General features: G+C 38.2%; 1 protein-coding gene across 3 annotated transcripts; it reads right to left on the bottom strand.

The window, feature by feature from the left end:
• Window positions 1–651: 651 nt before the first annotated feature.
• On the bottom strand, window positions 652–21,207 carry SSX2IP (SSX family member 2 interacting protein). 3 transcript variants are annotated; one of them, XM_068199914.1, is made up of 14 exons: window positions 20,790–20,906; window positions 14,234–14,367; window positions 13,342–13,508; window positions 12,957–13,157; window positions 11,204–11,314; window positions 9,848–9,983; window positions 8,189–8,264; window positions 7,940–8,111; window positions 7,010–7,160; window positions 5,663–5,799; window positions 5,083–5,250; window positions 2,896–3,004; window positions 1,906–2,026; window positions 652–1,726 (listed from the first exon to the last, which is right to left on the bottom strand). In XM_068199914.1, the coding sequence occupies exons 2-14, from the start codon at window positions 14,274–14,276 to the stop codon at window positions 1,576–1,578; spliced, it is 1,743 nt and encodes a 580-aa protein (XP_068056015.1). In that variant the 5' UTR covers window positions 14,277–14,367; window positions 20,790–20,906; the 3' UTR covers window positions 652–1,575. The 3 variants fall into 3 exon arrangements, with proteins under 3 accessions (XP_068056015.1, XP_068056014.1, XP_068056013.1); XM_068199913.1 differs by lacking the exons at window positions 652–1,726; window positions 20,790–20,906 and adding an exon at window positions 21,189–21,207 and having other exon boundaries at window positions 1,901–3,004; XM_068199912.1 differs by lacking the exons at window positions 652–1,726; window positions 20,790–20,906 and adding an exon at window positions 19,089–19,226 and having other exon boundaries at window positions 1,901–3,004.
• Window positions 21,208–22,077: the final 870 nt, after the last annotated feature.

Genomic DNA, 22,077 nt, shown 5'->3' with positions numbered 1-22,077 from the left:
GGAAACATGAAACCAACAGGAACTGTACCCTGCTAAAAAGCAGGAGTGAACAACATGACTCTGAACATCCATTTATTGGGCAAGAACAGGAGAAAGAGAAATATGGTGTCTTGCCAACCTGACTACCCATGCAGTAAGAAGCCCACCAAGACATCAATATTGGTATTATCATTATATCCACTTCTGCTCCCTTACAGATGCTACATGAAAACCACACAAGTATCATCCTCTGCAGTTTACATTGGCTACTACTTAATCTCCAGTTGGAACTCAATGGACTGAATTCACCAGCAGAAATTGTTTGAGAACTGCAGTTTCTTCTCCTCTCTGTATTATCCTACTGCTATTTTTCCAGGTAATCCAATCTCTATGCTCCATCCAACTCTGAAGTAAATGAGCAGAGCAGCAATGCATTTTCAGTGAAGGATTCTAAACCTGATTCATTTCCCACTTCTGACCCCAAGAAAGGCAGTTTAAGCTCAAGCATCTTACAAAAGGCTCATTACTCAAGGATCAGAGCTATACAAGTGATCACACATGCAGAGCTGCATATGATCACGTATGCACAAAAACCCAACAAGAGAAGATAGATTTGTACTGGGCAAGGAAAATCACATGCACTGAGTAAGGTGAAGGAAACCTTGAAACATCTTACCTCTAACTTGGCTGTTTTTATTACACTGTAAACAAAAGAGACTTCCCCAAGGCTACACAAAAAATAAAAATCTGGAGTCAATTAAAACAAAAAAAACCTAACAAAATATAAAACCAGCACCAGATTTGTATACATTGTATATAGCCCTATAACCATGGTAGCTTAAAAGTTTACAGCACACAAATCATAGAACCAGGGTTTTTTAGAATAGAATTACACGTTTATTGTTCACATTTGAAATACTTTGGTTCCTGACTGAACCACTGAAAGTCCTAATGGATCTGTAAACTGAGTATCACTAGAAAACAATTTAAAATGCCATGTAAAATAATATTTATGTATGTGTTTCATTTCATGGTTTCTCAGCATAAACACTTGTTCTATTTACAAATATATAAAGATTTTGCACTTTAAATCATTGAGATATCAAAGAGGTATTTTCAAATCACACAATAAATATAGAACCTGTTTTGTTAAAAATCTACAGTATACTGTACATTCAAGTCGAGGCAAAAAAAGATTTAATGCCAGTTACAATTGAGACATAAATGAATGTGTCCAATAATTAAACAATTTCTAAAAGTGCTATCTCTGCCTGTGATGAAAGGTAACATTAGGAACCAGTATTTCATTACAGTCAAATTTTCAGACCATTGCTTTATTCACTGAATTAGAGCTTCTGTTACTAGAAAAATATCAAAGCTTTTATATATTCTTAAGTTTCCTTTCAAGAGTTGCAAGAAAGAGGCAAAAAATGGTCTAAAAAATAAAAGCCATGTGCACACACATAGAAACACACCACAATTCAGATCACCACATAATCCTCCAGAAGAATGATCAAACTCGCAGCATTCTGTTTCATTTAGAATAAGTTTATGAACAAGTCCCTAACCAAAATCCCAGCAGGCAACCCTAGAAGTCTAAGGCAGCTGTTCCATGTGCAAGTTTCTACATAGAGTGCCAAGTCCAGAGTCTTCCCATGACTTTGTGCATTCTTCAGTTTCTTCCTTGTCATCACTTTCCACCCACAGATTTGGCATGTTATCTGCAGCAGGTTTTTCAGATGCAACACTGGAAGTGGAAAAAGAAGTTACAATGCAAATAAATAATGCTTTGAATGGAAACAGAGTATTGTTTTTATGATAAAATGTTTAATATCCTTGGTTATACACCAACCATAAGCTTTAGATTATGCTGTGCTCTACATACAGTTCAGCACTTCACAAACTCTACAACATTGTTTCACAAACCTGTTTTGTATGATATACTGAGATATCTGGCAAGGTTCTGGTGAAACAGTAGGACTCAACATAGAGGGTGGTCTTCTTTGCCGAGATGCAGACCTCACTAAACGAATGTCTGGTTCAGAACCTAAGAGAGACACATCAGTTAAACCACAGTCCACTGGAAACAAACAAGCCCTTCAAGTGTTTGTGTCCTCTGCTTTAAAAAAAAAACCAAAAAAAAAAAAAAAACCAACAAAAAAAAACCCAACCACAAAGATCTTAAAGCAGAGCTATAACAAAACTGTCATTCATATATTTGTGGGATAAAATTTTTAAAGTATTTGTAATGCTATTGAATGAAGTTATGTTAAAAATAGGACTCTACATTTGAAAATGCAGCATTTGCATACACAAGTCATATGAAGTCACTCAAGTGTAGTTTCTCACTTTACAATTGATAAAGCTTTTTTATTCCTGAAGTAAAGACTTCTCCAGCATGCACAGACATAACACCAACATGAAAACCTGCAAATTTCTCAGAATATAGAAAACAAAACCAAAATGAAGTTAGATATCTTACTGGTTACATGAACCTAACCATCACTCAAGTCAATGGAAAGACATGACAAACTTAGCCGGGCCAGATCAATCCCTTCTCACATTTAGATTTCAAAGCTTTTACATGAGGTGGAAAACCAGAATGATTACATGTTCTACAGTACTTATGAAAGCACCTGAAAGTTACCTGCTGTGCTGTCAGGTATTTGATATTCACCAGATTGTTTCAGAAATATAAATTCACTACATAAGTAGTTATCAGGAAGGGAGTTACAATTCACATTTTCAAAGGAAATTTTGAACCATCATTTGCCCTGATATGTAGAGGCATACAGATACGTGGTAAAATTCTTCTTGAGACCTTTTTGTTTTTTTAATTTTGTTCATACTTGTGACTTCTAGTTGAAAGGAAGAAAAAGAAACTGTGCAAGAACATAATTTGAACCAAATACTTGCTTCTTGAGAAGGCACTTGGAGTTGTCAGATTTTCAGACTTGCAATCAGCAGTCATACTTAAGAACTGGTGCTTCAGCCATGCTCCTCTATCTTCTTCAAATGCCTTTCTCTAAGAAAAGAAATGACAGTTTACATTTATGACCACAGGAAAAAGCCTAGCCCACAATAAACTGATGCTATTCTATTTCAGAAAGACAAAGTTGTACCATGTCCATGTCACCAAGGAGAGCCAGCAGCTTAACAAGGCAAATACTGCCTGTGAGCAAACTTTTGAGCCCAATGAGTATTGGCTGAGGAGGCACCTCCCACAATTTGTTCCACAGAGGTCGGAGCAATCCTTTCATTTTACTGCTCTACACTCCAGTGACACCATCTCCTGTGCTCCCCATTCAGAGCAGCACTACCTCTTGGAGCAGCCCTCATCCAAGGCAGCAACCAGGAATAATTACTTCTTAAACCTTCTAAACAGGGAAAAATTACACTGAAAATAGCCCTGACTGTTTCGGTCAAAAACTGGGGCAAGGAAAAAAAAAAAAAACAAAACAGTTTTTTTCACTTTCCAGCCCCTCAGAGCACAGAAAAATAAAATACTGCCTAACAGACAACCTCCAAGAAATCCAATGGCTCTGGAATCAAGCAACAAGCTATTTCAACTCCAAAAGCCATCAGTGAAACAGGATGCTCCTATTCTGTGTCAGTAGAAAAACAGAGGAAGCTGAACTCCAACGCAAACTTTCACAAACACCTACAAAGCTCACAGCATTGCTTCTTGTTTCATACCTCAGCATTCTGACAAGCTGAAGCATGAGCAGTTATACTTATGCTGCAATGTAGTCCTGAACATTTCCAGAAAATTATTGTGTATTATCATTCACGACTTTTAAAGCTGAATTCAAAGGGCAACATGAAATTAACTAACTCACTAAAATGCAAATAAAATTAAATTAGTCATAGTTTATATTTGTTACCATGTGAACTATTGCTATCCCAGTAGCTTAAGTAAAATCTAGAGTATTTTATATTCTAGGTCAGACAGATTGGCCAGTTAGCTCCATATTCTGTCTCCAACAGTGGCCACAAGAGATGCTATTTATGAGCATGATCACTTTCTGCAGTGCATTCCCTCACAGGTTCCCATTCCCAAAAGCCATTTGATTATAGATACTGAAAGGCACTCCCTTGTGCTCCATTTTTATTATCTGTGAGAGTGTTGCCCATAAGCTCAGGCAATTGCTTTCTGAACTTCATAGTACACATTGCCTTTACAATCTCCTTCAAAAAAAATCTAGAAGTCAACTACCTAATTACAAAAAAAAGGTACCTTCTTCAGTATGTTTTTGATTTAATTCCAAAATTAAGAGTTCCCTCTAGTCCAAGTCTTGAGGGATTTGGTGAACAACAGTAGGGCTTTCATCTGCTCAAACTGAATCCACAGCATTATAAATTTTAATCACATCCCACTCCAACTTTCTGCTCTGCACATCAAAGCAAGCTGTTCTTTAAGCAATAAAGTGCATTTCTTTTTTCCTGTCATATCTGTATCATCCTAGTTTCACAATCACATCATCATGAACTTTCCCTGCCAAACTTTTAAGCCCCTTCTCATTTTTGACCCCAACTATGGGCTAGACCAAAGGACATGTCCTAGAGCTCATTCACAGACACATCTACCCTGACTGCCAGAGCTTACTGTGCTTACTGGCCAGCTTAACTACAAAACCAGAACAGGTAATGACCCTACGAAGGGAAGCATAGTAATTACTTGGTGTTTTTGTGAACGTTACTGCTTTTCACCAAAGTTTGAAATCAGCTACCTTTGAGATTCAACCCTGAGGCCAAATTTCACTGAAATTTGCATAGGCCTTATTTTTGTAGGAAACCAAACTTTACAAGTATCCAAGGGATTTAGTTAATAAATTCTGGAAGTACTTAAGATATTTCAAAAGCTGAAACAAAAATGGTTTGGTTCCAGTTGCAGAAACTGTATTTTCCAATATACACAAAAACTTTGGCTTTGTCAATTGCCAAGAGAATGATCTTCCAGAACAACCAAAGATATGTTTTATACAGTATGGCAATGATCTTTCTCTATAGACATCAGAAACAGATATCGCTGGATGGCTGCACTTCAGCACATATAAAAAAGACTTGTAATTCATCTTCCCTAAGAGCTCCATTTCCTAATACCTCAAGTCCTAATCTAATAGCCGCTTCTGTAAAGTTTTTTCGTTCCTTCTCAAAGTTCTTTTTTTGTTCTCGAAATAGTTTCCATTCTTCCTGAAGACGCTCTCTTTCTTCCAATAAATAGCAGTCTTGTAGTAACACAGTGGTGTCATCATCACATGTAAGTTGTTGCTATAGATATAAAACAACAAAAGACAAAATATTCATTTGGAAGTGACTTAAGAGGCAAGGTATTTCCACAGTTTCAGTTTTATTAGAAAAATGGTTGAAGTTTAATACTGAAACAACGCAGTATTTATCACGGTGGATAGTGGGGGCAGATTTCAGATAGCAATCAAAATGTCCCTGTTCAGACAGCCTCACCTTTGTTTAGCCTCCAAAATTATTCCTACCAGGAGTAAAAAGTCCTTAAATTACTAACCAAGCCACTAGCACAGTTATCCTCAGACCACCCACTGAGTTGTTTTATTTTAAAAGCATGATCAAGGAATGGAGAAAGGCTCAGAGGCAAGAACAGTGGAATGTTAAATAAAATACACTTGGATTCAATTGAGAAAAAATAAGAAAAAATAAAGCCTACTACCTGTAAGAGCTGTTGCTGAGTTCTGATCATTTCTTTACATTGCTGAATTTCTAACTCTAGCTTTTCAGTTTCTAGCTCATGGTCTTCTCTTGAAATGACATCTTTTTCATTCAAAGTTCCTGAATGTCCACGTGACACTAAGAGAGGAAAAAAGCATCTTTAAAACAAGTTAAAAAAAACCCAACACCTCATATCAGAGACTCCTTGGAAAAGCAAAAGGTTTTAGACTATTTGTTTCAGCCTGAAAGACAGATATACAGTGTACTCAAAAGCATTCCTATCAGAGACAAGAGTTCCAAAATTGGTGCTACACTAATAATTATCCATCAAATCTGGTTCAAAAAAATGAAAAAGCAATGAAAACATGGCTGTTTCACATTCCCCAAGGTAAACCAACCATCTACATTGCAAAAAGTGTCACAGAAAAACCTTACTTGTTTCAGCAGTCATTTAAAAGAAAACTCAAGACAACTATAAGTTTTTTTTTTCACTGACATGCTGTTAGCCCATTCTTCTGAGCCCATGTCTGAAGGGCTTATGTGTTCATAAAAATATGACTATATTTAACTATAGTTAACTATATTTATCACAGTTATAAAAAGAAAGCCTTTTCTGTCAAGTCCTGAGAAGGAGAACTGCAGCTAACAAACACTGGATGCACGTTTTCATTCCAGTAAGGTAATGAATTACAGAAATGGTTGTATTTTGTACAATTACACACTGGCTTATTTAACTTAATGAATATCTAAATCATAATGATTGTAATAAGCCAAGTTTTGATACCCTAAAGCCAGTATTTGAACATTAATAGAATCCTAAAGGGCTATACTATGGTCATTTCTATAAACTAAAAAAAAAACCATAGATGACTCCAAAAAAAAGAGCAAACAATTGTAACATTTTTCCTGATGCTTATTTTTTAGTTAGTTACACCAAATAAAGTATTACAAACATTTTTGAAATCCTTTCTAGGGTGTAAACATACTGGCAAAGGCCATCTGCTCTTTTATTTGCAACTGCATGCATGACCTTCTCAATCTCACTCAACAGCACACATCCCTGTGGTAGTGGCTGCATTTATTTGCATGGGAAAATAATACTAGGAAAGAATTTTATATATTTTTAGCTGTCTTAATGCTGTTTAACAGCTGGAAATGAGGAGAGTCCAGCACCATACCATCAGTTGGTTTGTTTTAGAATGCCACAAGAAGTCTCAGAGGATGTGGCAAGACTAGGCTCTTTAGAGGGAATTACTTATTTTGCATCCAATTATTTCAAAGTGCCACATCTGCATTACTTTTTCTAAAATGTATTTTATAGGTACATACAATGCAATTAAACACCAACCTTGGTTATCCAGCTTTTCAACGTGATTTTTCAACATTCGCCACTGTTTTCTAATGCTATTGGTAAGCTGCTCTCGCACAGTTTCACAAGATAATTCCCACATATTCTCTTTATTTAATTCCCCAATATCTTCCTCCTGGTCTGACAGCACCTGTAAAAGCAGAAATACCAAGCTGCAAACCATTTCACCCCTCCAAATACACGTATTTGTTTACATAAATATGTGCATAGATTCAATTTACTGAAGAGAAGGAAAACCCTTACATAAAGATTTTTCCATCCAGGGAAATTTGACTCCCAGAGTTCAGCTCTCTGACAGCCTAATGCTGAGGAGGCAAGCGACCTGGCAGACCCCAGAACCCCACCACAGAGACTGTGGGTCAGCTAGCAAGACTGAGTCACTCACATCTTCAACCTAGACAGGTTCAGACTGCCGAGTTCTGCTGTCGGACTTATGCAGTAGCTGCCCCAGTATGGGGACAAGTCATCCAGTCAAGAAGAGTACTCACACCTTATAAAGGAGGCGACAGAGAACCTATGTGACTGTTCTACACAGCCATGGCAGTAAACTGTTCAATAAAAACATCCTGTCTAAAGAAATACTTGAAATCTGGAAACAAACAAACAAAACCCCCAGGGCATCCAAAATTCAATATTTTGCATTGCAATATAGAACTACATACCAGTAGCTACTGCATTTACATTCATTCAAAGAATATTTTTCAGCTTTTAATTTACTTACTGGAAAGAATACACTGTGTATTGCTCACAGAGAGCAGAATATTTATATTGGATGAATTTCACACAAAGCACATGATGTACAATCCATTGCAGGTCTCAGAAGAAGTTTATTTTCTTTTTAATAACTATCAAATTACTCCAGTACTATACCAAATGACTATGGAGATTTAATTTTAATTGAATACTTACCAGCCCATCTTCAGGTCTTTCTTTAGGTTTTTGTTTCTGTGGTGGAAGAAGTGAAATAATATCTTTCTTCATTTGCTGAAGAACCTTCTTTAGCTCAGTATTTTCCAGTAAAAGCTGTTTTTGGCGTTGCTCATAATCACTTAACAGAACTTTGTACATTTCTTCTTCATTTCTGGAAGAAATAATCTTACAGTAACAACAGAATAGCTCCCATACATGCTTCAATTAATGTTGTTCTAAGACAACTACCTGGCTTCTGTCTTATCAGTCCTCCATGCACCTCTCTTCCCATCAGCTCTACCAACATAATTTAGAACTTCCATAGCTACAAATGAAAAGGATATTTCAAAGTGTGAAACAATATGCAAATAGATAAAGATTTAGATGACATTGCATTTACATGTAGTTATTATAAAAAGACCACATTACTCAAATAATCCCCCTCAGTCTTCAAACTCATATGAAACCACATGGCCCTGCTTAAAGCAAAAATAAAATAGTCAAAGAAAAAAAAGGTAAGTTTTTGTGTTTGGAAACTCAGAAGGATGTATTCTTATCCTGTCTTATCTTTTTTATTCTTTTCTTAGTGACACCTTCATCCCTATTTCAACCTTTATATCAATGTATCAACTCTAGGCTTATTCTGGTAACAATTCCAGTTTTGTCTCAGGAGACAAAACTGGCATTATTATTGATGTTTCATAAGCTACTCCTCAAAACTTCTCTGTCCAGATTTGAATAAAAATAAAATCACAACCACACCAACAACAAAACCCCAAACCCAATATAAGACTACAGATTGGTGGTCCAAGCTAGTTAGCTATCAAGCAAACAGTAACTAGTTTTAAACCATGGCTATTTTCACCTCACTGATACTTGAACTAGTACTGGCCATCAGAAGTCAAGAATGTTTAAGTTTTGCTGACCTCAGGGTGAAGTTTCTACAGATCACTGAAATGTTATCTAAAGATTTTCTGCAGCCAAAATAGGTGATCCTCCTACTGTGTCCTAACCTAGTTTGGCATAAGCACAAGGACTTACAGAAAACTAAGTAAGCAGAGAACCATCGTGGCAACAACAGGAATAGTTGTCTTCTGGTTTAGTGAACTAAATGAGCTTACTAAAACATGCACTACAGCTGGCAAACAGCTGAGTTTGGGGGTGGCAGGTGGACAAGAGCAGGACTTCCACTGGAGATATATAAATACTTTAAGGCCAGATATATGAAACAAAAGGTACTTTTTTTAAAATACTAACACCAATACCCATTTTCAGCCATTTTTCACAGAAAACCATATTTACAGTAAATAGCACTGATGAATGTCTTTAACACAATTTTTGGGCAGTACAACATACAAGTACTCATGATACAGGAGATCTGGTTTCTCCTCATTTCACATAGTACGGATGGTACATCTGCCTTGTGTTACCTCCTCTCAAACCTCTCCTTACTTGTGCTAACCACAAGCAGAGTGTAGGATCTCCAGAGTAAAAGCTCATGCAGAGTGCCTTCCTGATGGCAACTGCTTGGAACAATACAGTCTTTATGACATTACCCAAAATCTTGTGATAGCAACAGTAGCAAGAAAATAAAGGAGAGATGGCTCTAGCATAAGCATTGATTCCTATGGAATCCTAGGAATAAGTTTTCCTTCATAAGGTAAAAAAAAACAACCCCACCTCATTAGGTAAAGACCAATATTTGGTTTATGCTTGGAACACAATGTAGAAAAGTCTTGCACAGTCAGTTAAACATGAAATATTACATTTTTTCTTTAACGTTCTAACATCCAAATAAAATCTGCAAAGGGCTGCATTGCCTTTAATGATAAATTTACTTAAAATTGGCTCTGGTTAACATACAGAATATGCTAATTTTGCTGTGGTAAAATTCAAAGAGCTACTTACCTAACTTTTTTTCTTTTTTATTCATGACTAACTGATGTAACCGCTCCTTTAATTTGTTATATTCTCTCTCTTTCCTCTTCATATCATGATTGTATTGTGTAGCTCTACTTGAAATTACATTCTGTAACTTCTGAACCTAAAAGGAATGCCATAAAAGGCTGTTTCTTCAACTAAAGTATAAACATAAATTTCTTCAGAAAATCAAAACACATGAGGCAAAACAAAACTTCTATTAAACTGTTCTTCTGGTGAAAGGAAGTGACAAAAGGAATCAGAAGAGCTCTCCCACCCCATGGATGCTGATCTCAGGCGAGGTAGTTTCTTTTCAGCAGAAAGCCATATCATAAACAGCAGATTACAATACTGTAATTCCTCTGAAGTACAACTGAATTCCTGTTCTGATAAGTCACATAACCTTTAATGCCTTTATTGAACAGAGCAGAGAAAGATGTATCTTTACTTTCAGCAATTCATGTTCAGGATCTAGGTTTATGCCCATCCTAAAGCATGCTTGTTAGGCTTACACTAAAAATAAATTCCTCTTCCTTGGGGCATCAGGACATTGAAAGACAAACTATTCCATTTGGTCTAAAAGAACATTAAAACATCGTAAAGCAAATTTTTGCCATGTACTATCAACTCCTAGGGCTGTATTGTTTGAGTTTTTGTTAATTTTATGATTTAACCTTACAAACAGAGCACATTCAATATTTTAAGCTGCAACTCTAGGAAGTACACTATGAACAGTTAGTACTGTTATTCCCAACTGTATGAATATGTTTATGAACACAGAACATTCACAGAAACTTAGAGGAGCCACATTCACAAAAACATAGGAGCCATGTGAAGTACAATGCTAAGGAAGGAGCATAAAGGAAACAAAAGCCAAACCGAAATGTCACGGATGTCAAAGTGTTTTATGATCTCAATTGTTTCAAGATATTTAAGTTTAATGAGATGGTGGTTTTGAGCTGGGTTCCTCCCCACCTCCCTTACTGGTCTTTTGCTCCCCTCTAAAATATAATAAGAAACCTCCAAAAGCCTCTATACACAAATATTTGAGTAAATGGCTGAATCCTGTTGCCCCTCCTACTTTTTTGACATATCTGAACATTCTAAGATAAAGGTGTACAGAAAATCCCAGAAAACTCCACATCTGCAGTACTCTCTACTATTGTTGTAACTTGGACCTATTCCTTATAGAACCTATTTATCCATATGCAACATGCCAGTCAACTTGAAAGACAACATTTACCAAACAAAAAAACAAAATGAGCAATTACAAGACTCCGTGCATAAAAAAAATATTCTTCAATATCTATATAATGACTCGTGTTAATGTACAAAACAACTCACTTCATCCTTCTCATTTTTAAGTAACTGGTGCAAATTTCTGTTCTTGCTTTGCAGTTGTCTGTCTCTTTCCTGAAGCCCAACTATTTCCCTTTTAGATAATTCCAACTGTTCCTAGAAAAAGTGTTGATAGTTCAGTATCAATAAGAATTAAAAGCACAAGATTTAAAAAAACCCCAACCAACCAAAACAAACAAGCCATGTTAACCAAACTGCCAAACTACCTCACATGAGATGTGGCTTGGTATTTAACAGACATTATCTTTTACAGTTAGGACTTCTTCATTAAGTCAGGATTCTGTAAGCATATCTGTACTATGAGAGTAAGGTGGATATTAAGCAAACCCTATAAATTTGGAACTACAGTTTTACTAGAGCATTTCTGTTGAATAATCAAGGGTACAATTAACACAGATATACAGACTGTGACCATAACAATGCAAATGGAACATTTCACATATACAGAGAAGGCTAGACAGATGATCTCATTGTAAGAGACAATGCAAAACTAGCATTTTAAAAAGTTTTGTCCATGAATGACTCCCAGACCTGAAACTGGCAGCTTAAATGACAAGCCAAATACAAACTTTTCTTTCATATGTGTACTGAGGTACAAACGTGTAGATATATTTAAGCAACAAGAACTTCTAAACACACCACAGTGAAATACAGGTGACACATTAGTGGATGCTGTATGGTAGCTGAAAGAATCTACATGAGGAACCTCACAAGCTGACAGCCAATTAGATGCCCTGGGATTCATGTAGCACTAGGATTTCCCTCTATCCCCTTACAGCTATTAATCTAGGGAAAGCAACTGGAATGTTCTAGAACCTAACATTTTACAGTGTTTGTATAAAAATCAGTGCAGTTACAGATCACTTTTAATGTCATCAAAATCCTTCTACATGAATGATCAATCTCAGCAAAAGGGCTACTATGATTTTGAAAATCTACACTAGTATTTTTCAAGGAGACAGTGCCAACCAGCCCAAGCGAAAAGCAAACCTAAAAAAGCACTAAATCATGCACTGAAATATTCTCTTTTTTATATTTAACTTTCTTGACAGAACAAAGAGAAAGTCATGTCTTTTCTAATATGACTGCACATACAAGTGCACCCAGGAACTTCCAATATATCAGCTACTCCACAGTGACTGGCCTTGAGCATGTGTTTATCCTGTGATAAAATGAAGCTTAGTAACTTGTGGTTTGACAACACTTTCTGAGCAATTCTTACAAAGAGACTTTGTAGTTGGATGTTCAAGGAATCCAACAACAAAAAAACCACATGGAAAAAGCCAATGAGATGGAAAAAGGCTAATAAAAGCCCCACACTAAAAGAGTTATCTGTGCTTGCACTTGTTACACTGGGAAATTTTTTTTAGAGCTGGGCATACCCTTTTAAGCAATACTAAAGGATACTAAACTGAATGACTAAATTTAAGCAATACTAAACTGAAGTGTTTAATATTTTCACCCAAAGTGTACATTAACACTCCTAATTCAAACCATCTTCCCCTTCCTTGATTAAGGAGGCTAAAATTCTAAGTAATTAGAAGTTCTCTTATTAACTCTTATTTCATTAACTTTAAGGCATTTTCATTTGGGAAAAAAAGACTTCCAAAATCCCCAAAATGCACATGAAAGTACAACTGCAAATTAGTACTGGGTAGGAAAAAAAAAAAAAAAAAAGGACTTGCTGTTAAGAGTGTAGAGAGCTGCATAATTCTAGTGGAATGATCTTGTTTTCTACCTTTAACTTAGCATAGCAGTTCTGCAAATGATCCATATCACTTCCCAGTTTCAGATGCTGTATTTCTATTTCTTCCTGAGCTCGAAGATTCTTGTGCTGCAGTACAAGCAACTCATTCATGCAATTTACCATAGCTACTAAATTTAATCCTTTTCCTTTGGACTCCGCATAAATAGAGGGAAACCCCAATGTTGTTAATTCCTGGTAAAAGACAAGGGGGGGGGATGGGAAATGAGATCAATAACTGGATCAAGCTCCCACCATTCTCCAAAAGACAAAAACAGTATCAGGTGAAATCCTGTGTGAAGAGTGAAAACATGACTCTTACTTCCCCACCAACTTCAGCTTCTGGGCAATCTCCAATAAACAGAAAGATCTGCCTTACCCTATCAATGTAGGATATACTCTGTTCAATATTCTCCTCTGTGCAGAAGGCACTGAAAAAGCTGTGCATGCTTTTGGATGAAGGCAGTGACAAGTGTAGCACTTGTGAGCTCATGCTTGTAGGAGATCTCTTTCTTTCTGAGGTATATGGAGGTATATTTTTGCTATCTAGAAGTTAAACATTAAAAAGAAATCAGCTGTTATTTTAACACGTCACATAAAATCAAACCCTTATGTACTCAAGTTATTATTTAGAGAAATTTAGATTCTAGAACTCAGAATTTGATCTAGAAGGACATTAAACAATGCATAATATATATAAAACAGAAACTTCCACTGAAGATTCAGACTCAATAACACTTTAAAGTGTTGTACCTCTCAAATTTTACTCTTCCACCAAGAAAAAACTGATCACATTTCCTTTTTATTGACTTACTACAACAGAGGTGCAAGAGATGTGCATTCAGTAAAATTCTTATAGGATGTATGGTATTATTATACTTATTAAGTGTATGCTGTAATTTACTTTTCCACTAGGCAGAAACAGGCAAGAAAATATTTACTCCTTTAACAAATTTGTAACCAATTCATGAAGCAAAAGAATATAGAACAAGTAAAGAAATCTTTGAAAACACAAGATACATCGATAGACATGATTGTAAAAAATAAAGTGTGACTGCAAGTTCTTAGCCTTTCCATACATGTGCAAGTACAGTATTTTACATTAGCATTTCTGTAAGGACTCAATCCAAGACAAAGCACTGTCTGCATTATTTACCACGCTGTTTAAATACTCAAATATGTCATGCACAAAACTCCAGTCTCTCTTTAGCTGCTATAACATCACTGGTAAAATCAGCAAATCAACTAAACTCAAAATATTCCCAGTTTACCTGATGACAGCACCGGCACAGTAATAGTCTTCCAATCTCCCATAGCAACAGAGACAGGCTGGGTACCTGAGCAACTGGTTCAGCAGCAAAGTATTCAGTACAATTGCTGGCAATGTGTGTTACGTAGGCATCTCCTAAAATAGCAAGAGCATTTTAGATTAACAAAAGCAGCTAATACAGCTAGAAGGTTAAAGAAGGCACAGGAGAGTGACTACTGAACTTGAACCATGTGAAATTTTTCTACTTCTTTACACTAAATTTGGAACACAGTAAGCACAGTAAATAGTATACTGTAAAAATTATGCATCTAAACCATAAACTAAAGCAAAAATGCCATGCACACATGAAAATTAAGACTCCAAGATAACTAGTTGTTTCTGCTGATGTACATCAGAGAAAACAGAGCAAGATAACTATTTTTTCTGCCATATATAACCAGGAAACAATTTTATTACTGTAAACTTATATGAAGTTTTAATATATGTCTGTCCAAATGGGATTGCTACTTCAAGAGATGCATTACAAAGGCTCCAGAGAGGATATATTGGCAGAAGTTAAAGGAACTTTTAATAAATATTTAATCATTTAAATTAACTTACACACTTAGTAATACTGCCTTTCCCTAGCAAGTTGCTTGCTTCCTTGCAGAAACTCCAAAACTGTTGAAGGAAACAAATAGGAGAAGCCTTACCCTGTTGGCACAGGCACTCAGTACAGCACTATCCCTCTGGAAACCAAAGGGAAGCCACCCGCTCGAAAGAGCAAACTGATTGTCCTCTCACCCCACCTCCACCACACAGTAAGAAGGCACATAATAGCATTAGTTATCTCTCACTGCTGGAAACTTTAAATCCAGCTCAGATGTTAAAGATTTGGACAGCACAACCCATCAGCTGTTAGGGGAACAATCACACTTCAGGGAAACAAGTGTTCCACCTGACAGAAAAGAAGGCCCCTTTGTTTCAACCAATACTTGGAACAAAGTCTAAAGTCTGTTTTAGATGGATTCAGTAGATTTTAGAGCACAGGGATGTTCTTCCCTAACCCCTTGCTAATGTTCCAATAAACACACTTTGGCTAAGCAAATTCTAATTTTCTGACACCAAAAGCTTGTATTTTTATCACTGTGGAAAAATATCATTTGGGTGGGGAAAGAAGGGAAGGGGGAGAATGTTTTGTTATCCCTAAGGTCCCTTGAGAACAGAGACAGTAAAAATCCTTATCAACTGACAAAGCACAAAATACAGTACCCAAAGAAACACCAAGTTTTTAAGAGATCATACTGGTCCACAGTCATGTTACAGAATGCTCAGCACTAAAAAAAACCTCTAAATAATTATCCAGCTAAATGAACATTGTTTTCCCAGGTTCATAAACATACATGGGAAAAAAGGTAAACAGTTATTCCTCACATGTGTTGTAATTTAGTAGCTCCTGAAAACTTTCAGATGAGAAAGTACACATAAGACAGCCAGGAAACAGTCAATGTAATGATCTAGTTGCTGTTCTTGTTAAAGAAAGGGCTTGTTCTGCTTTCTCTCTACACTTGATTTACGCATATTTTTCAAAATTTTTTCCCCTGTAAAAGTAAGATGTTCACAAATTAACTAGACAATAGTGTCTTTAAAATGGTATTGAAAGTCAGTAAGTATTAAGAGGACACTTCTTACATGCTACTTTTATTTCTGCTGGATCCATCAGACAGATAAATGCACAAACATAAGAGAAAAAGGCAGCAAATTAAGGTACAAGTATGTTTTCATTACTGACATCACAACTCTGCAATCTTATAACATTTTTCAAAAGACTGTTAAGAACCTTAAGATACAAATTCCATCAAGGACTTTTGGAAAGTCCACAAAAATGCTTATCTTGTTTTAGATATGCTGCTACTTCCAAACAAACTGGCTTTTATTCTTCAAGAGACTTCACCCACACTCCCTGAACATACAGTATTATCAACCCCCAGGTCTCTCTGCACTGACAGTACAATTCTGACACAGCATCTGTCACCCTAAACAATGTCTGACTGGAAGCAGCTCTAATCCAGGTGTAGGAATGCAATGATTCTCTAAATGTGCACCCTGCAAGTCACACGCAGATTCATTCAGAGCAGATGCTTGAGCAAGATTATCCTGTACACAGGGATTTGTTATAGTTAATTCCCTACCAGGTTCCATGACTTGCCCAAAAACCTGTAACCACCCACTGCTTTCTAGAGGTAATTGCCCCAAGTGGCAGTGTCACCTCCTCTCCCAAGCAAGAAAATCCTGGAGGACAAGACATGGATGGCTTGTGCATAAATGAGCCTCTGGGACCCAACTTCAAAAGTGTGAATACAAGAGGAGAGCCATCTCACTGAAAAAAGAAATCTTGTATCAGACAAAAAGACCCCAACATACACTCCACTAAAATCACAGAGTTTGATTATACCAAGGAAGTAATAATCAAACAAAGGCATTTAAGTGCTAGTTGGAACAAGGGAAGTACAAAAACCCCAAGGAACTTTAAAAAAAGCACTGTCATGGTAATGACATACCAAAACTTATTTGAAAGCCACCTTGGGAGTTTTTCGACAAAAAAAAAAAAAAAAGAAAAAGACACAAATATTTCCAGAAACTTCTAAATAATTTACAAATAAATACATCTTTTTTTTTCAAGAACATGACTAAAGTTCTAAATTTGTATATTTCACAAGTTCAAAGAGCTGAAAGAAACTGATCGTAAAATTACTGGCTTGTGTTTTGGGGGACAGGAGAGGAACTGGCAATAAATGTGCCAAGATTTAAGACAGAAATCTGATTAAGCAAGCCTGAATTCAGGCCATATAAAAACTTGAAAATTATAAGCAACAAGAAGTAGAATTATAAACTTAACACAAAACAGCACACTTAAAATTTCTAAACATTATATTTAAACTTGAAAAGGAATAGCTGTAACAGCTGTAACTGGGTTTGTAAAACACACTCAACCAGCAGAGAAGTGCCACAGTGCTGTGATCATGTTGCACCATCTGGTCATCCCTAACCCAAACAGGGTGTGACACAAGTGGGAAATGCAGTATCTGCTAACCCAGAAAACTTCTACCCCTGCCAAGGTAGGGAGGATATGGAAAGGCACCTCTGGAGAGGCGCAATGCCTCAGAAGAAAGTTTGAAGTGCCAGCATCAACCAGAAATTGTCTATCATTCCTTCTCTGTATATTTCAAATGCTACAGCTTGTGACATGCATGTGTTTCAACTGGTAAAACTGCAGGGGTACTTAGCATTTACTTGAAGACCAATGTGATTCTTTTCTACTAAATAATACCCAAAGGGAGCTATGGAGCTGCTTAAAGCTTTTACACTGTCTAGTAATCCGCAGATGTCACACAGATGGCTTTGACCCGGATAGACAAAGAGACACAGAACTCTAGGTAAATTTAGGGTACACTCTAGACATGACATTGAAGGTTTACAAACACATCCCTGATAATGTCATGACATACTTGCTTTAATTCATGTAATTGTCATAAAAGTCCCTGCATTTCCTCCCTAGAGTTTTGATATTTATTGTCTCTCTACACAATTTCTAATAACAGTTTATCATTAGCAGTAATTTATATATTACATCCAGCAATAATAGTACAGTAAAAAGAATACCTTCCTCTAAAAATCTATTACAGTTATAGTGACATTTATTTAATATTGTAATTTTAATGATGGCTCTTGCAATTAAATCTGAGCACAGATTTTTTTCCCCACACAAAATTATGGCAATTTAATCATTAATCTATTAGCTTCAAAATGAGGGTGAAGAAATCCCTCAACTTATCCACATTCCATGGAAACTAAGTAATATCAGATTTTCAGGTGAATTTCCCAGTATTGTCAAAAGTAGCATGAACAATCAAGTCAAACCACCCAGCCTGTGGGTATGAAGTCTCCATTCATTCTGAATGCATCATACTCAAAAATCTCAACTATACTTCTCCCCTCCATTTCACTTGGGAAAGCAAACAGGAAAACAAATTAAAATTACCAAGGGTTTTAAGAAAAGAAATATTCAATCTTCTTAACACATATAATTACACAAGAATATACTCTTACATCTGATAAAATTCAGTGTTCAATGACTGTTCTGTCATGGTCTTTGCCTCAAACACTCAGGTTACAAGGAATATAATCTGATTCCTCAACCTCAAGATTCAATTCTACATGCTATATACACAGATGACTGAAATTCTGTTACTTCAATCACTGAAAAAATTGAAACACATGGAGATATTTAATCTGGCTCCCAAATTCCTACCCCATTTTGAACTAACACAATGGATTTCACATTAGCATTTTCCTATCACTAAACAATAACTCTACTGTTAATCTTCAAAACTGCATTTCTCCCTTTGCATTCACAAACCACTTACTATATGTAGCCAGAGCAGAACACTCTGTTACCAGATCTCCCTATGTCACAGACAAGAGAACCTCAGAAACCATCTTCTGCATGTCCTCCTCTTCTTCCTGAGGTCAGCTTTAGCCAAACTTTACAGCTGTCTCTGCAAGCAGACAACTTCTTAAAAGAAAAGCAAACCACTATCTTATTAGTTCCTAAAGTTGGTGAGATAGTTACTGGGCAGAGCGAGAACTAGTATTCCAGATACCAGAAATTAGGAAATCTACATTTTTCAGTAGCACGTAACCTGAAAGTTAAATCAGGCATGGAATGCAAGAAGATAACTGCATTATTTCTCTAGAGATTACCAGGGAATTCAAGGAGTAATTCTCCTGTAATTCCAGGTTTCTGTTAATCAAAACATGTCACAGAAAAGACCTGACAACTCCAAACAAATGGGACTGCTGAAATGTCAGCATACCTTCTGTGGAAGGAAGGAACATTAAGTTCTGCCACAGTGCTCTGGAAGAAGGAATCATCCAACACACTTGGGCAAGACAGCATAATTGGATTTCCAAAAAGCTTTTGACAATATTCCCTCCAAAAGCTCTTAAATTAGGATGCTAAGGAATTTACTAGTGACCAATTATAAAAGGAGAAGGGCAAAGTGTAGGAATAAGTCATAGATGGGTGAGCAAAGTATGAAAGTCACAGAGAAAAATTAGAGTCCCAAAGGGTCTGTGTAGGCATCTCCCTATAACACATAATATACTCATGTACTATACCAGAGTTATTCACAAAAATAAACACAGGTTGAATGACACACTGCAGAAGGTGGTCCTCATACCTAACAAATGGATAATAAAAATCAGCAGCTGAAATTCCTTGTCCATAAACACAAACTAACACAATGAAAAAGACAACTCTGCTATGCACTTAAACCAACAGACTCTAGTTAGGCATTATCATGCAGGCAGAGATTCCAGTCCCTGTGATTAGTCCTCTGGAAATAACAGCTCCCAGGCAGCCAACAGAACCCTGGGGCAGAGGACAGCAGAGGCCACCATAATGTCTCCCGATGAACACTAAGCTTCTGCACCTTAAATATCTCACAGAGATACAACCTTCCCTGGGAAAAAAAGGACAGAATGTACCTAAATATGGTACAAGAAAGGTCAAGCAATGCTTTCATACAAGAAACTAATAAGCTGTGACTTATCAACTAGAAGAGGAAACAGCTGGAGAAACAAGACCAACATACAGAAAACAAATATTCTTTGCTTCTTTTAACAGAGCAGTTATAAAGAACGCAATGAAACGTTCAGTGCAAAAGCTGGGAAATAAGGGCATTTTTCCACATAAAACACAAACTGTGGACTTGCATCACCATCAGTTGCTGTGAATACTCAGTACATAAACTGCCTCCAATTTTTTGGAAAACATCCATCAGCATCTATTATATTTTAAAAGACAGATGCAGCCTCTGCCCAGAAATCCTTCAACTCCAGACTGCAGCATCTTGGGAGGATACACAGATAAAAGCATTGCTGTACAACCAAACTATACTTAACATCTTTTCCTTAGCATCTGCTGCTAGCTTCAGAACCGAGATATTGAGCCCCATGAGCTTGGTGTTACCCTCTCCTGTGATCTTTCTGGTCCAAATTATAACTGATATTAGTATCACAGCTTTCCCTGCCCCACCCCACCCCCCCAAAAAAAAAACCTAGAAACAACATCTTTCCCCATAAACACCTATAATCTGAAATCCCCATTCATTGTATCAAATAATTTCTCTGGGTCTCCTTTCTAAGTTCACTATTAAAATTTACCTAATACTTTCACATTATACTTCGAATACTTCTTATTTTAAGCCATTGCCCTGAAATTCCTATCATACCTTGGCAGCCTATTGAGCTCTGCTTAACTACTTCACTCACCACCGCAAGCAGCAGCGCATTCTACGTAATCTGGGGATGCAGGAACACTACAAACTAGTCTCGCATTACGATGTGATCTTCAAATATAAAGTAGCTTTGCTGCAAATAAATAAAATTTAAATAGCGTATAAAAAAAACCCCAAATCACTTACGAAACCTGTACTCTTAGAGCACGTGAGCCGCCAGCTCAGCCCGAGCAGTCACAAATTCCCTGACTCAGTAGAAAGCTTTACGGCTCCCACCTCCGAGCATCTGCCGCTTGTAGCTTCACAGAGACAGCAAACGCTGGGCCTTACAGCGCCGGGAGAGCGCCGGCAAACCCAGCCCCGCGGCGGCTCTCCCTCGTCCCCGCCGATCAGCCGGAGCCTGAGAGAAGGGAACACATATCAGGACCCACGACCCGCCCGGGCCGGCGGCTCCTGTGCCCCCGCACGGGGCCCTCCCCCGGCCCGGGGCGAGGTCACACCACGGCAGCGCCGCAACCCCCGGGCTCGGCAGCGGAGCCCAGCCGAGCAGCGCCGGTACCTCCGCCCCCGGCCGCCGCCTCCCCCGCGCCCCGCCGGCGGCCGCCGTTACCCGCCGCGCCCAACGCCCCGCCCGTGACGGGGCGGAGGAGCCGGAGGAGCCCGCGCACCCCCCACCTGCTGCGGCCGCAGGGAGGAAGAAGCAAGCGGCTCCCGAACGAGCCCCAGGGCCCCGGCCGGGCCCCGCGGGGTTAAACCCGCGCCGCGCCCCGCCCCGCCCCGCCGCCATTGGCCGGGCGGTTGCCGGGAGACCTTGAACGGCACCTGCCCGCCGCCACCTGCCCGCGGCCCCGCAGGCCCGGCTCCCCGGGCAGTTTGAGCCCGGCCCCCTGTGCCATCACTCTCTGCCTGTGCAAAAAGGCATTCTCTCTCTTTTAAAAGCTCTCTTCAGGAACGGGAAGGTGTGGTGAGGTTTGCCCTGAGCCATCTCCAGGCTCAACAATCCCAACTCAGCCTGACGCGCAGAGCTGCTCCCTCTCTGAGCATCCTCGTGCTCTCCCAGGACAGCACCGTTCTTGTGCTGAGGACACCGGAGCTGGGTGCTCCGGGCGGGCTCTCACGGGAGCGGAGAGGGAGAATCCCCTCCCTCGACCTGTTGGCCGTGGCTCTTTGGATACAGCCCAGGACAGGGTTGGCTTTCCGGAAAAGCTCATGTCCAGCTTTTCGTCCACAAGAACCCCCAAGTCCTCCTCCACAGCTGCTCTCAATGGGTTCTTCTCCCAGTTCCATGTCACAGAAATGCCGCCCTGTGGAAGACCTGACAGCCGTCTCTGTGGCTGGGAGTGATGCTGAAAGAGCACCAAGATACCAAGCGTGGCACATACTTTATTCCCCAGAGAACATCAGTTAAACTTTCCAATGCCTCACCATTAAATATGTGACATCTTGCCTTTCAAAATTTGAAGTTTTCTTCCTAATGTATTTCCAGGTTAATAAACAACAATGTTCAATATTATCAATCTTAACCTGTTGTGGTATTTTTTTAATTAGGATGAGGTCACCAGAA

This window comes from Anomalospiza imberbis, chromosome 9 (genome assembly GCF_031753505.1).
Source record: "Anomalospiza imberbis isolate Cuckoo-Finch-1a 21T00152 chromosome 9, ASM3175350v1, whole genome shotgun sequence".
In the NCBI taxonomy this organism is placed as follows: domain Eukaryota; kingdom Metazoa; phylum Chordata; class Aves; order Passeriformes; family Viduidae; genus Anomalospiza; species Anomalospiza imberbis.
This window is presented reverse-complemented; position numbering and strand designations above follow the sequence as displayed.

What these genes read in the sequence shown, in the direction of transcription:
- SSX2IP (XM_068199914.1), bottom strand. Translation starts at nt 14,276, where the DNA reads ATGGGAGATTGGAAGACTATTACTGTGCCGGTGCTGTCATCAG. An exon ending in GTATATCCTACATTGATAGG is followed by an intron (nt 13,158 to 13,341) that starts GTAAGGCAGATC and finishes GTCTTTTACCAG; the next exon opens with GAATTAACAACATTGGGGTT. An exon ending in CTATTAGATTAGGACTTGAG is followed by an intron (nt 3,005 to 5,082) that starts GTATTAGGAAAT and finishes TTCTTTTCTTAG; the next exon opens with AGAAAGGCATTTGAAGAAGA.